Source organism: Sus scrofa, chromosome 15 (assembly GCF_000003025.6).
Source record: "Sus scrofa isolate TJ Tabasco breed Duroc chromosome 15, Sscrofa11.1, whole genome shotgun sequence".
Classification (NCBI taxonomy): domain Eukaryota; kingdom Metazoa; phylum Chordata; class Mammalia; order Artiodactyla; family Suidae; genus Sus; species Sus scrofa.
In genome coordinates, this window is record NC_010457.5 from 31,620,716 (window position 1) to 31,633,120 (window position 12,405).

General features: G+C 47.5%; 1 protein-coding gene across 3 annotated transcripts in view; it reads right to left on the minus strand.

The window, feature by feature from the left end:
• The window catches only part of CFAP221 (cilia and flagella associated protein 221), a 100,825-nt gene that overhangs the window by 35,673 nt on the left and 52,747 nt on the right, over positions 1–12,405 (minus strand). For all 3 annotated transcript variants that reach the window (XM_021075445.1, XM_021075447.1, XM_021075446.1), the window contains exons 14-19: positions 10,499–10,597; positions 5,399–5,504; positions 3,881–4,014; positions 2,017–2,097; positions 604–711; positions 375–515 (exon numbers count right to left, since the gene is read on the minus strand). In XM_021075445.1, coding sequence (XP_020931104.1) covers positions 375–515; positions 604–711; positions 2,017–2,097; positions 3,881–4,014; positions 5,399–5,504; positions 10,499–10,597 — 669 coding nt within the window. The remainder of the gene's footprint in view (positions 1–374; positions 516–603; positions 712–2,016; positions 2,098–3,880; positions 4,015–5,398; positions 5,505–10,498; positions 10,598–12,405) is intronic.

The following is a 12,405-nucleotide window of genomic DNA, read 5'->3' on the forward strand; positions in this document are numbered from 1 at the left end:
CAGGGAGACACACAGGGCTGAAGAAGCTCACTTCACGGTAAGGGGAGAAACTGGGGTATAAGAGCCTGAAAACTGCTGACACCCATTGCCAAGAGTCACCCCTGTGGTTACAAAGGCCAATCAGGACAGCACCTAGGAAGAGACAGAGACCCCGGCTGGACTTGGTCACAGTGTGATCAGGAAGCAGTGTCATTGATGGGTGAGAGGCTGGCTGCCTCGTAGGGACGAGGATCGGGGCGAAGGTGCACGTGACCAGGGTGCTTCCTTTCCCCTTAGGGAACCATAAGTTTGTTTTCTATTGGCTTCTGTCTTCTTATGAAGTAACTGCTGAAATAAAAGGACGGCAAACAATGACTTCTGCCCCTATCACTTACAAAAATGTAGAGTGGGTCATAATCGGGGGCCCTGGCCAAGGCCTCCGGGAGTTTGAGGCTCAGGATGGAGGTCTCTCCTGGGAGCTGGGGCGCGCACACTGCATCCTCCTTGGGCAGGGCTATGACAGTGGTGGCTTCGTCCTGCACCAGGACCAAGGGCAGTGTGTTAGTCCCCATACTGGGGAAGCAGGAAGGGGAGGCAGTTTTCTCGAAAGTGGGGGGACGTTACCTCAGCTCCTTGCTTCAGGGCCCGGGCGAGCTTCTGAGGTCTGTAGCTGTTTGAAGCCTTCTGGACAGAGATGGGCTGGTACCCCTTGATCTTGTACTGTTGAGGAACCTGAGGTGAGAGAAGCCCTTGAGAGGCATTTCCCAGCCACCTGAGGGCCAAAGGAGAACGAGCACCACGTCTAACCATCAGATTGTGGGCACAGTTGGTTTGGACCAGCCCTGAATGGGTTTCAGTCCCGAGCCCTGTTCCAGCACTCAGGACTGTTCACAGTTACTCACCCTATCCCACAGCTTAACTCTAGAAATACACTGAACACTGGTTTGTCAGTTTAAAACATGCATATTTTGGACTTCCCGCTGTGGTTAAGAATCTGACTTCAGTGACTCGGGCAGCCTAGGAAGTGCAGGTATAATCCCCAGACTGGCACAGTGGGTTTTAAGAATCTGGTGTTGCTGAGTAAAACAGCAGCTGCGGCTCGGATTCAGTCGCTGGCCTGGGAACTTCCATATGTTACAGATGTGGTCATAAAATAAATAAAGAAATAAAATTTGCATTTTTTTTTCTTTTTTAGGGCCACACCTGCAGCATATGGAAGTTCCCAGACTATGGGTTGAAATGGAGCTATTTCTGCCGGCCTATGCCACAGCCACAGCAATGCCAGATCCAAGCCACATCTGTGACCTACACCATAACTCATGGCAACATCAGATCTTCAACCCACTGAGCGAGGCTAGGGATCGAACCCACATCCTCATGGATACTAGTTGGTTTCTTAACCCACTGAGCCACAACGGAACTCCAAAATATGCATATATCCTATAGCACAAGAAAGGCTGACTCACTTTTGTTCACTTATCCTGTGTCTTTTCTTCAAGTTTCTAACATACGTAGTTCACATAGCTTCAGCTATGCAGAATATCTGGTATATCCACAGAACAGATTCTGGTTTCCATGAGCCACATTAGGAAAAGAAAAGGTTACACCTCATGTGCCACATAAAATAATAACAGAAAAGTACAGCATACTACAATATAATCCATAATGGAATAAAACTAGTAAAACAGTGCAATTCAAATTCAAAAATATTTTGGAGTTCCCGTCGTGGCTCAGTGGTTAACGAATCCAACTAAGAACCATGAGGTTGCGGGTTCGATCCCTGGCCTTGCTCAGTGGGTTAGGGATCCGGCGTTGCTGTGAGCTGTGGTGTGGATTACAGACTCGGCTCCGATTCTGCATTGCTGTGGCTCTGGCCTGGGCAGGCGGCTATAGCTCCGATTCGACCCCTGGCCTGGGAATCTCCATATGCCGCGGGAGCAGCCCAAGAAATGGCAAAAAGACAAAAAAAAAAAAATCAAAAATATTTTGTTCACTTTATAAGTTACCCAATTAATGAAACCATTTAGTAAGTCTGACCTGCAAATTGAAGAAGGAATAGGGCTGCTTGATTTGAATTTCTGATGATTTAATTGGGACTGGTCCAAGGCCATCAGGTGCCTAAAATGCGAAAATTTAAAAGTGACACATGAACAATGTAAAACAACTATATTTCAATTAAAAAATTTTTTATAAGTGACACATGATCAACACTGAGCAAAAGTGGCTATGCTTCATCCCACTCCTGGGTATGTATCTGGACAAAACTATAATTAAAAAGATGCATGCACCCCTATGTTCATAGCAGCACTATTCACAAGAGCCAAGGCATGGAAACAACCCAAATGTCCACTGACAGATGAATGGATTAAGAACATGTGGTATATACACACAATGGAATACTACACAGCCATAAAAAACAACAAAATGATGCCATTTGCAGCAACATGGATGGAACTAGAGACTCTCAAACTGAGTGAAGTAAGTCAGAAAGAGAAAGACAAATACCATATGATATCACTTATATCTGGAATCTAATATACAGTACAAATAAACCTTTCCACAGAAAAGAAAATCATGGACATGGAGAACAGCCTTGTGGTTGCCAAGGAGGAGGGGAAGGGAGTGGGATGGATTGGGAATTTGGGGTTAATAGATGCAAACTATTGCCTTTGGAGTGGATAAGCAATGAGATCCTGCTGTGTAGCACTGGGAAGTCACTTATGTCTAGTCACTTATGATGAAGCATGATAATGTGAAAAAAAAGAATGTATACATGTATGTGTGACTGGGTCACCTTGCTGTACAGCAGAAAATTGACAGAACACTTTAAATCAGCTATAATGGAAAAAAAAAAATCAGTATAAAATAAAAAATAAAAATATATATCTAGGTTCCACAGTAAATATTTAGTGATCTCTTTTTATCTCTATCATCCTTTCCAGCCATTAATTATCTAAGTCTCAGATAATTCTTATTGCTTGAAAATCACAGATTTCTTATTTCCTAGAAACTAAAGATTCTGATATTTTAAATCATTTAATTATCTAATGCAGAAAACACATGGAATTTTTAAAGCCAGTCCTGTAATTCTTGAATAGATTAACCTGCAAAGCCTAACACATTATAGGATGTGAAGTTTATTCTTTGAAACTATAGAACTGTTTTGCATATGCTCTTTCTTTTTTCTTTTTCTTTTTGCCTTGCCCAAGGCATGCGTAAGTGCCCGGGTCAGGGATCAAACCCACACCACAGCAGTGATAACAACAGATCCTTAACTGCTGAGCCACTAGGGAACTCCTGCATGCACTCTTTCCATATCGATTTAAACACGCTTTTTATGGCTAATTATGTGAACCTGGGGGACTCAAGTGACATTTTATTACTGATAGGGTGACTCTGTGTCCCTGTTTCCCTCTCAGCTGTAAAAGACTCGTTGAAAAATTAAATGAATTGACAGAACTGAAGCCATCAAGAGGGAGGGAAGGAGAGAGAGAGAGGTGGACTTGTGAGTCTGGTGGGTTGGACTGTTAGATGTGGGACACCCCCACCCCACCCCCAACTTGGCTTCTGCAGTCCCCAGAAGCAGCAGGGGAGCTTGGCTGAGTGGGCGCCTTCCTGGGCCATGCCAGGCTCCCCTGGTTTCTCTGTCCGCCCTTCTGCTCTCATCCCATTCCCTGGCCATCCGGTGGGGCTCTGTGGTCTTGCTGGGGTCCAGGCTGGGCAGGACCTGGGCCAGGCACTCAGCAGCTCTGCAAGGGTGACCAGGTGCCAGGCAGGGGGGTGGGGGCAGCCGGTGATCCCAGGTCTCCCCGGGGCACCTCTCAGGAGGAGGGGGTGGAGGAACAGCGAGCAGAGGGGCACCTGCCTGACAAGCCCCTCCCTATAGCCTAAGCGCACCCACCAGCTCGTTGGAGGCCTGCGGAGGGCTGTAGGACGGGAAGGCAAAGGGCAGCACGGTCTCAGGTGACACAGGGAACTGGATGGGATAATCATCTTGGCTGACCTGGGACCGCAGGTATTTGGAGGAATTCTGGTCTGTGGACAAAAGACAAAACAGCACTCTGTTAGGGGAGGTGATCCTTGAGGTATTTTGGAGGGACCACCACCTTTTATCTTTTTACAGCTGCACCTGCGGCATATGGAAGTTCCCAGGCTGGGGGTGGAAACAGGTGCAGCTGCTGGCTTAGCCACAGCCACAGCAATGGCGGGCCCTTAACCCACTGAGAGAGGCCAGGGATCGAACCTGCATCCTCACAGACACTGTGTCAGATTCCTAACCCACTGAGCCACAATGGGGACTCCGGACCACCATCTTTAGTTGTGTATGTGCCACACACCAGTTAGTGGGTCCTTGCTACACACTGTAAATTAACCATACTTTAATTTAGAAAAGAGGAAAAAAACCTTCATGTACAAATGCTAAAGACATCACCAGATGTAGAGACACTCAACAGGTATAAATGCCAACTGTTCGAGTCTCTCTGGTGATGGGAGATAACAGCACAAAACAGGAGGTCACAACCGAATGTCACAGACGTTAAACCTGGTCGAGTGGTCAGCCTTGCTCACAATCAGTTGGGCAGGGTTCCAGCCACAGATGCTGTGGAGGTCTGATTCACATCAGGCAGGGTGAGTGGTGCCTCCCCAAGCCCTTCCCCCTACGCAATTCTATTCCCCGGACCTGCATCATAAAGGGGACTTTGCAGACATGACTATTTAGGATCTTGGGATGGGGTGATGGTCCCAGGTAGTCTGGGTGGGCCCAGCATCCTCACACGATGCATGTGAGAGGGAAGCAGGAGGGCTGGAGAAGGTGTGATGGCCAGACAAGCAGTCAGAGCCGTGTGAGGAAGGGGCCACAAGCCGAGGAGTACAGGAGGAGGCAGGCACTGGTTCTTCCCTGGAGCCTCCAGAAGGAACCAGCCTTGCCCACACCTGGGATTTACCCCTCTGACCTCCAGAACCATAGGATGATAAATTGCATGGTTTTTTTTTTCTTGTTTTTTTGTTTTTGTCTTTTTGCCATTTTCTTGGGCTGCTCCTGGGGCATATGGAGGTTCCCAGGCTAGGGGTCGAATAGGAGCTGTAGCCACCAGCCTTGGCCAGAGCCACAGCAACACGGGATCCAAGCCACGTCTGCAACCTACACCACAGCTCACAACAACGCCAGATCCTTAACCCACTGAGCAAGGCCAGGGATCGAACCTGCAATCTCATGGTTCCTAGTCGGATTCGTTAACCACTGAGCCACGATGGGAACTCCAAATTGCATGGTGTTAAGCCACTAAGTTTGTGGTGGTTTGTTTTATCAATATAAAACCAAACAGTACACACAACTTATAAAAACACAGCTAACTTCATTATAAAGACCTCCTCTCAGAGGACGTTCCCGTGGAAGCACAGCTGTTCTGAGCACTACCTTGTGCTGTGGACTGTCTTCCCTCAGTGAACTTTCTTATGACGGCTTCTCCACGCATGTTACGGACAGCATCCAGCATGGTAAGTAATCGGCGATGCACAATGACCTGGCGTTAGAAAGAGCAATGGCTGCACACCATTAGTTGGCACATGCTCATGGCGGCATTCTGTTTAGCTCACTTTTCCCAACCACAACCAAGGGCTGAGGCCACCGCTCTACATGGTGATTCCCAGGGAGGATGGCATGCTACCCTAGACAAGGTCTCAGGACATCAAGGTCTGTGCGGTGCAGGCCCGCCTGGGCACAGAAAAAGACCAGGTTATCAAATGGCCCTGTCCCACCCAATTTATGAGCCCCAGTTTTCTCATATTTCCAGAATGGAAAGAGTGACTGGTTCTATGTTCCTTCTTTTCGGTGTATCTGAGTAGTAATGCTCCCGCCGCGTTATTTACAAGGGGCAAACTAAGGGGCAATTGGGTTTGGGGCTGCAGTTGGGGGCCATGCTGACGCAGGCTCCTGAGTTTGGCATTCAGAACAGATGCTGCTGGGGATGTACAACCTGCACACAAAGCTGCTCGAAGGGTACCTTCATCCCACGGTTCCTGCCTTTCTCCATCCTGAGACAAATTCATTTAACAAATACTGTGAGGTGGCTGCTCTGTGGACCATTCTTTCCAGGTACTGCAGACACAGTGGGGGACAAACAAGTGTCCTGCCTGCATAGAGCAAGTGTGTGTGTGTGTGTGTGTGTGTGTGTGTGTGTGTGCACGCGCGCGCGCGCACGCAAAGTGGAATGATAACAACCACGTGAATGGGACTTCCCCTTGTGGCTCAGTGGTAACAACTCCAACATAGTGTCTGTGAAGATGTGGGTTTGATCCCTGGCTTCGCTCAGTGGATTAAGGATCCAGCATTGCTGTGAGCTATTGTGTAGGTTGCAGATGTGGCTCGGATCCCTCATTGCTGTGGTTGTGGTGTAGACTGGCAGCTACAGCTCCAGTTTGACTCCTAGCCTGGGAACTTCCATATGCTGTGAGTGCGGCCCTAAAAAGAAAACAAACAAACATATGAACAGACAAACAAGATAAAGCCCATGAAGAAAAGAAAAAAGAGTAACACACAAAGACGTGACTGGGGGGGGGGCTGGAAGAGGGGTAGTCTAGCCGATTCTGCGAGGATTCAAGGCCTCTCGGAGGAATGAGTTTTGACCAGAGACTGTACTGATGAGGAGACAATGAGCTTGGAAAGAGTTTTGAGCAGAGGAAGCAGCAGGTGCAAAGATCCTGATTCAGGAACAAAAGAGGCAGGTTTAAAAGACAGAGAAGTTTAAAATGATGCAAAAGAACTTATTTACAAAAGAGATACAGACTGACAGATTTCTAAATCAAATTTATGGTTATCAAAGGGGAAATCTGGGGAGAAGGGATAAATTAGAATTTAGGGATTAACATACATACACTCCTATATATGTAATAGAGAATCAACAAGGACCTGCTAGATAGCACAGGGAACTACACTCAATATTCTGTAATAACTTACATGGGGCAAGAATCTGAAAAAGAATGGATACATGTCTGCGTATAACTGATTGATTTTGCTGTACACTTGAAATTAACACAATGTTGTAAATCAACTATGTTCCAAGAACATTTTTTTTAATTTATTTTATTTTATTTTATTTTATTTTTTTGTCTTTTTGCTATTTCATTGGGCCGCTCCCGCAGCATATGGAGGTTCCCAGGCTACGGGTCTAATCGGAGCTGTAGCCGCCAGCCTACGCCAGAGCCATAGCAACATGGGATCCGAGCCGCATCTGCGACCTACACCACAGCTCACGGCAACGCCGGATCGTTAACCCATTGAGCAAGGGCAGGGATCGAACCTGCAACCTCATGGTTCCTAGTCGGATTCGTTAACCACCGCGCCACGACGGGAACTCCCCAAGAACATTTTTAAAGAAAGGACAGAGGGAAATCCAGTATGGCCTTGTTGCCTGGATACAAACTGTACATCTCATTCCAAATGCAACGCGAGGCCTTTGGAGGGTTTTACGGGGAGAGGCCTGATCGTCTCTCGGCTTTGGGACTCCATGTCTGGCTGCTATGCAGGCACAGGAAGAGGAAGGCTGGGTGCACGGGTCTGGGCGAGAGAGGATAGAGCTGTGACCGGGCTGTGACCGGGCTGGGGAGACGGCAGGAGTCACCAGGCTAGTGACACATTTGCACATCTCTCTGACAGTACTTGGTGGGGAGTGTGAGGAAGAGCCGGAGTCATGCTTCAGAGGCAAACACAAGCCTGATGACACAGGGGAGCTGGCTCCAGAGCAGCCAAGGTCGTCCCACTCAGAGGAAGCAGGCTGGGCCAGTGTCTTGCTGTGCTCCACCTTTTTTTTTTTTTTTTTTTTTTGCCTTTTTTGTCTTTTTTAGGGCCGCACTCACAGCACATGGAGGCTCCCAGGCTAGGGGGGTCTAATCAGAGCTGTAGCCACTGGCCTACACCAGAGCTCACGGCAACGCCGGATCCTTAACCTGCTGAACGAGGCCAGGGATAGAACACGCAACCTCATGGTTCCTAGTCGGATTCGTTTCCACTGCGCCAGGAGGGGAACTCCTGCTGTGCCCCACCTTTGTGCTGCCTCTTTCCACCACTTCCTCCCCCACATGGAGCATCTTGTGGCCACCTCTGTTCTGCACAGGTACAGAGTCCACCTAGGCAAAGCCCCAGCAGGAACATTGGTTTCCAGGGCCTGCGAGGTTGGTGAGCAGGTCACTGAGGCAGCGAGCCACTCCCCACTCCCAGACTGTCACCAGGCTGGAAGCACTGTTTACAAGCTCACCTGGTACATAAAACTTTTGGAGTTTCTTCTATGTGTGACTCCTTCAACTTTCACAACAACCCTTTGAGACACGTCTTACTGTTATCCTCGGTGACAAATGAGGAAGCTAAGGCCCAGAGGTCATGGAACTTGTCCAAGAGCAGAGAGCTCCTGAGGAGTAGCACCACGAGTTAGGGGCAAGCAGCCTGGCCCCAGGAGCGCAAGTCTTCACCTGTCTCCCTGCCTGAAGGTGCTTCTGCCTGCCCTCGCCAGGCAGCCACGTGCCGGCAGCAGAGACAAGAGATCCAGATGCAGCATAAGATGCAAGAGGAACCCTGGAGATGATGCAGAGCGGAAGCTTACAGGACTGTTTCCTGGAGGAGGGGCAGACTGAGCTGGCGGAAGGATAGGTGTGGACAGAGGCCGGCCAGATGGAACCACATTTCAGGTGAAGGCTGAGGGGCGGGGAATAAGCTGGTGTTTGGGAAAGAAGATGGAAACCGGGACAACGTAGAGCTGTGGGGCTGCCGGACCTGGGCCTCCTTTCACACTTTATTGACCTTAGAGGCTAAGAGGTCTTCACGGGATCCTGATCCCAGGAAATGGGGATGGAAGACCAGAGTGACAGTGAGGAAGCCAGGATGCTAGAGACAAGACCCCACAGGAACACCCCATTACAACTGATCAGCACCCTCCTATTCCAGAGTCATTACATGGCCCAACAATCCTGCTCTTAGGTACAGACACCCAAGAGAATTGAAAATATATTCACAAACATAAATGTTTGTAGCCTCATTAGTCCCCCAGTGAGAGCCCAAAGGTGAGGACAGCCCAAATGTCTCAGTCGATGACTAGATAAACAGAGCGTGGTACTTCCATACAGTGGAACAGTGTTCATCCTGAAAAAGGGACGAGCTCGGAAACCTGCTGTATCGCAGATGAACCTTGAAAACATGTTAAGAGAAAGAAGCCGGTATATGAAATGTCCAGAATAGGCAAATCCCCAGAGACAGAAAACAGACAGGGACTGGGGGTGGGGAGTGACTGCTAATGGGAGCCAGGTTTCTTTAGGCAGTGATAAAAATGCCCTAAAGGGAGTTCCCATCGTGGCTTAGTGGTTAACGAATCCGACTAGGAACTGTAAGATTTCCGGTTCGGTCCCTGGCCTTGCTCAGTGGGTTAAGGATTCCGAGTTGCTGTGGCTCTGGTGTAGGCCGATGGTTACGGCTCAGATTAGACCCCCAGCCTGGGAACCTCCATATGCCACGGCAGTGGCCCAAGAAATGGCAAAAAGACAAAAAAAAAAAAAAAATGCCCTGAAGTTAGACAGTGGTGATGGCTGTTCAACTCTGGCAATGTCCGAAAAAATACTGAATTGCACACTTAATAAAAGTGAATTTTATGGATGTAAATTGTTTCTCAGTAAAGCTGTTATTTTTTAAAAAAGCTCATTGTTCAAAAGGGAACCCTCTTATACTGTTGGTGGGAATGTAAATTGGTTACGGTCACTATGGAAGACAGTGTGGAAGTTCCTCAAAAACTAAAAATAGAACTACCATGTGATCCAGCAGTCCCAATCCTGGGCATCTATCCAGACAAAACCATTAATCAAAAAGATCCATGCACCCCAGTGTTCATTGCAGCACTATTCACAATAGCCAAGACATAGAAGCAACCTAAATTTCCAATGACAGAGGAATGGATAAAAAAGATGTGGTACATATATGCAATGGACTATTACTCAGCCATAAAAAAAGAAGGAAATAATGCCATTTGCAGCAACATGGATGGACCTAGAGATGAGCATACTAAGTGAAGTTAGGCAGACAGTGAAAGACAATTATCTTGTGCTATCACTTGTATGTGGAATCTAAAATAAGGATACAAATGAGCTTATTTGCAGAACAGAAACAGATTCACAGACTTTGAAAAGAAACATGTGGTTACCAAGGGGAACAGGTAGGGGGAGGGTTGGGCTGGGGGTTGGGGATCGGCATATACACACTGAGATATATAGAATGACTGGCCAACAGTAACCTGCTGCAGAGACAGAGAATTCTACCCAATATTCTGCAATAATCTAGGTGGGAAAAGAATCTGAAGAAGAATGGGTGTGTGTACATGTATAACTGAGTCACTTTGTTGTATGGCAGAAATTATCACAGCATTGTAAATCAACTATACTTCAATGAAACTTTAAACATGAAAAGAAAAAAGGTCATTGTTCAATTTCCTTGTGCTGATGACTAAACAGTTTACAACTTCAATCTGGTGCTGAGACTTACCTTGCGTGCTGCTTGTTGAAACCGTCTTTGCGCCCTGAACCTGTTGACCCAAGTGTTATTAATGACAGGATCAAAATTAGGATGAAACTCCCTGATGTTCTGTAAACAGAAAATACAGGCACATCTTAGATTTATATGTTAACTCCTGCCATGAGCATTTAATAAAAATGTGTTTGAGTTGGATCTCAAACCAAGATATTATTTGTTCTTCCACTGAATGAGCATTTATTAAGCACTTCTGCTGTACACAGTATTCTAGGAAATACTTCTTGGGTGAGGGGCCAAAAGAGGAAGACAAGATTTGGGTTTTAAGAAGTGTACAGCCTGGGAGTTCTCATTGCAGCTCAGTGGTAACAAACCCGACTAGCATCCATGAGGACATGGGTTTGATCCCTGGCCTCGCGCAGTGGGTTAAGGATCTGGTGTTGCCGTGAGCTGTGGTGTAGTTCGCAGATGCAGCTGGGATCCTGCATTGCTGTGGCTATGGTGTAGGCCAGCAGCTACAGCTCCATTTTGACCCCTAGCCTGGGAACTTGCATATGCCAAGGTTTGGCCCTAAAAAGACAACAACAAAAAAAAAAAAAAAAAAAAAAAGAAAAAGAAATGGACAGCAAAGCTGGACAGCAAAGCTCAAGCAGACGCATGTGGCCCTCAGTTATAAGAATGAAGTCACACAGAAGTCCGTCCCCCGTATGGGTACTGGCCCTGCACACAGAACTGGGAGGCAACGACTGCATGATTCCAGGTGGAAAGGCTGCACATGTGGGTGAGAATGTTTGTGAATCAGTCAATGAATGCGAAGGAAGGGGGGCCTGGGTGTGTTGTAAGGCCAGCCAGAGCCTCAGGCACTGCAGGGTCTCAAACCCAGGAAAGCAACACAAAGAGAAAGTCGTCAGAAATGAATTAGTCTCGCACTGGCACCTGCAGTGGGCGGTGGAGGGGAGGGCAGACCCACTGTCAATCGATGGCTGGATTAGGTGAGGGTGGACATGATGGCTGGACTTGGACCTGGCCTTGTGGAAGAGCTTCAGCAAGACTTTGTGGCCAGATTAAATGTGCGGGAGGAGAAAAGAGGTAAAAATAATTCAGAGATGGCAAACCCAGAAAAGTGAGAATGATGGAGGTGGGAAGATTAGGAAGACTTTTTATTTATTTATTTATTTATTTATTTTTGGTCTTTTTTGCCATTTCTTGGGCTGCTCCCGTGGCATATGGAGAATATGGGTGGAATCGGAGGCTAGGGTGGAATCGGAGCTGTAGCCACCAGCCTACACCATGCCACAGCAACACAGGATCCCAGCCTCGTCTGTGAATAGACCACAGCTCATGGCAACGCCGGATCCTTAACCCACTGAGCAAGGCCAGGGACCGAACCCGAAACCTCATGGTTCCTAGTCGGATTTGTTAACCACTGAGCGACAACGGGAACTCCTTTTTTTTTAATTTTTAAAATTGAAATTTTGATTTTAACCAGAAATGATCACATGACAGAGGACACACAGGTGGACAGGCTACTGTCCCCATTTTATACTCGAGGACACTGAGGCACCAAGCCTATGAGGGCTCTTCCTGAGTCCCAAACCCGCTGTGGAGCTGGGACCCCAACTCTGGCTTCTGACTTCCTGCCTTGAATCCTTCCCACCAAGGGAAGGGGGCAGGCACAGTGGCCCACCGAAGGACCTGGGGACAGGGGTGTGGAGAGCAAAAGGAAATAAAAAAGGAGACCAAGAGGAGAAAGGAGAGTTGTGGAAAGGAGGAGGCAGTGTGCGATGCTGTTAATTCCAAGGGGAACATTAATTGTGGATACTGGACTCATGCATATGTATTAAAAAAAAAAGGGAAAAACTCCAGAAAGGTAAGCAAATTAATATTATTAAATATCCCTTGGCGAGTTCTTGCTGTGGCAC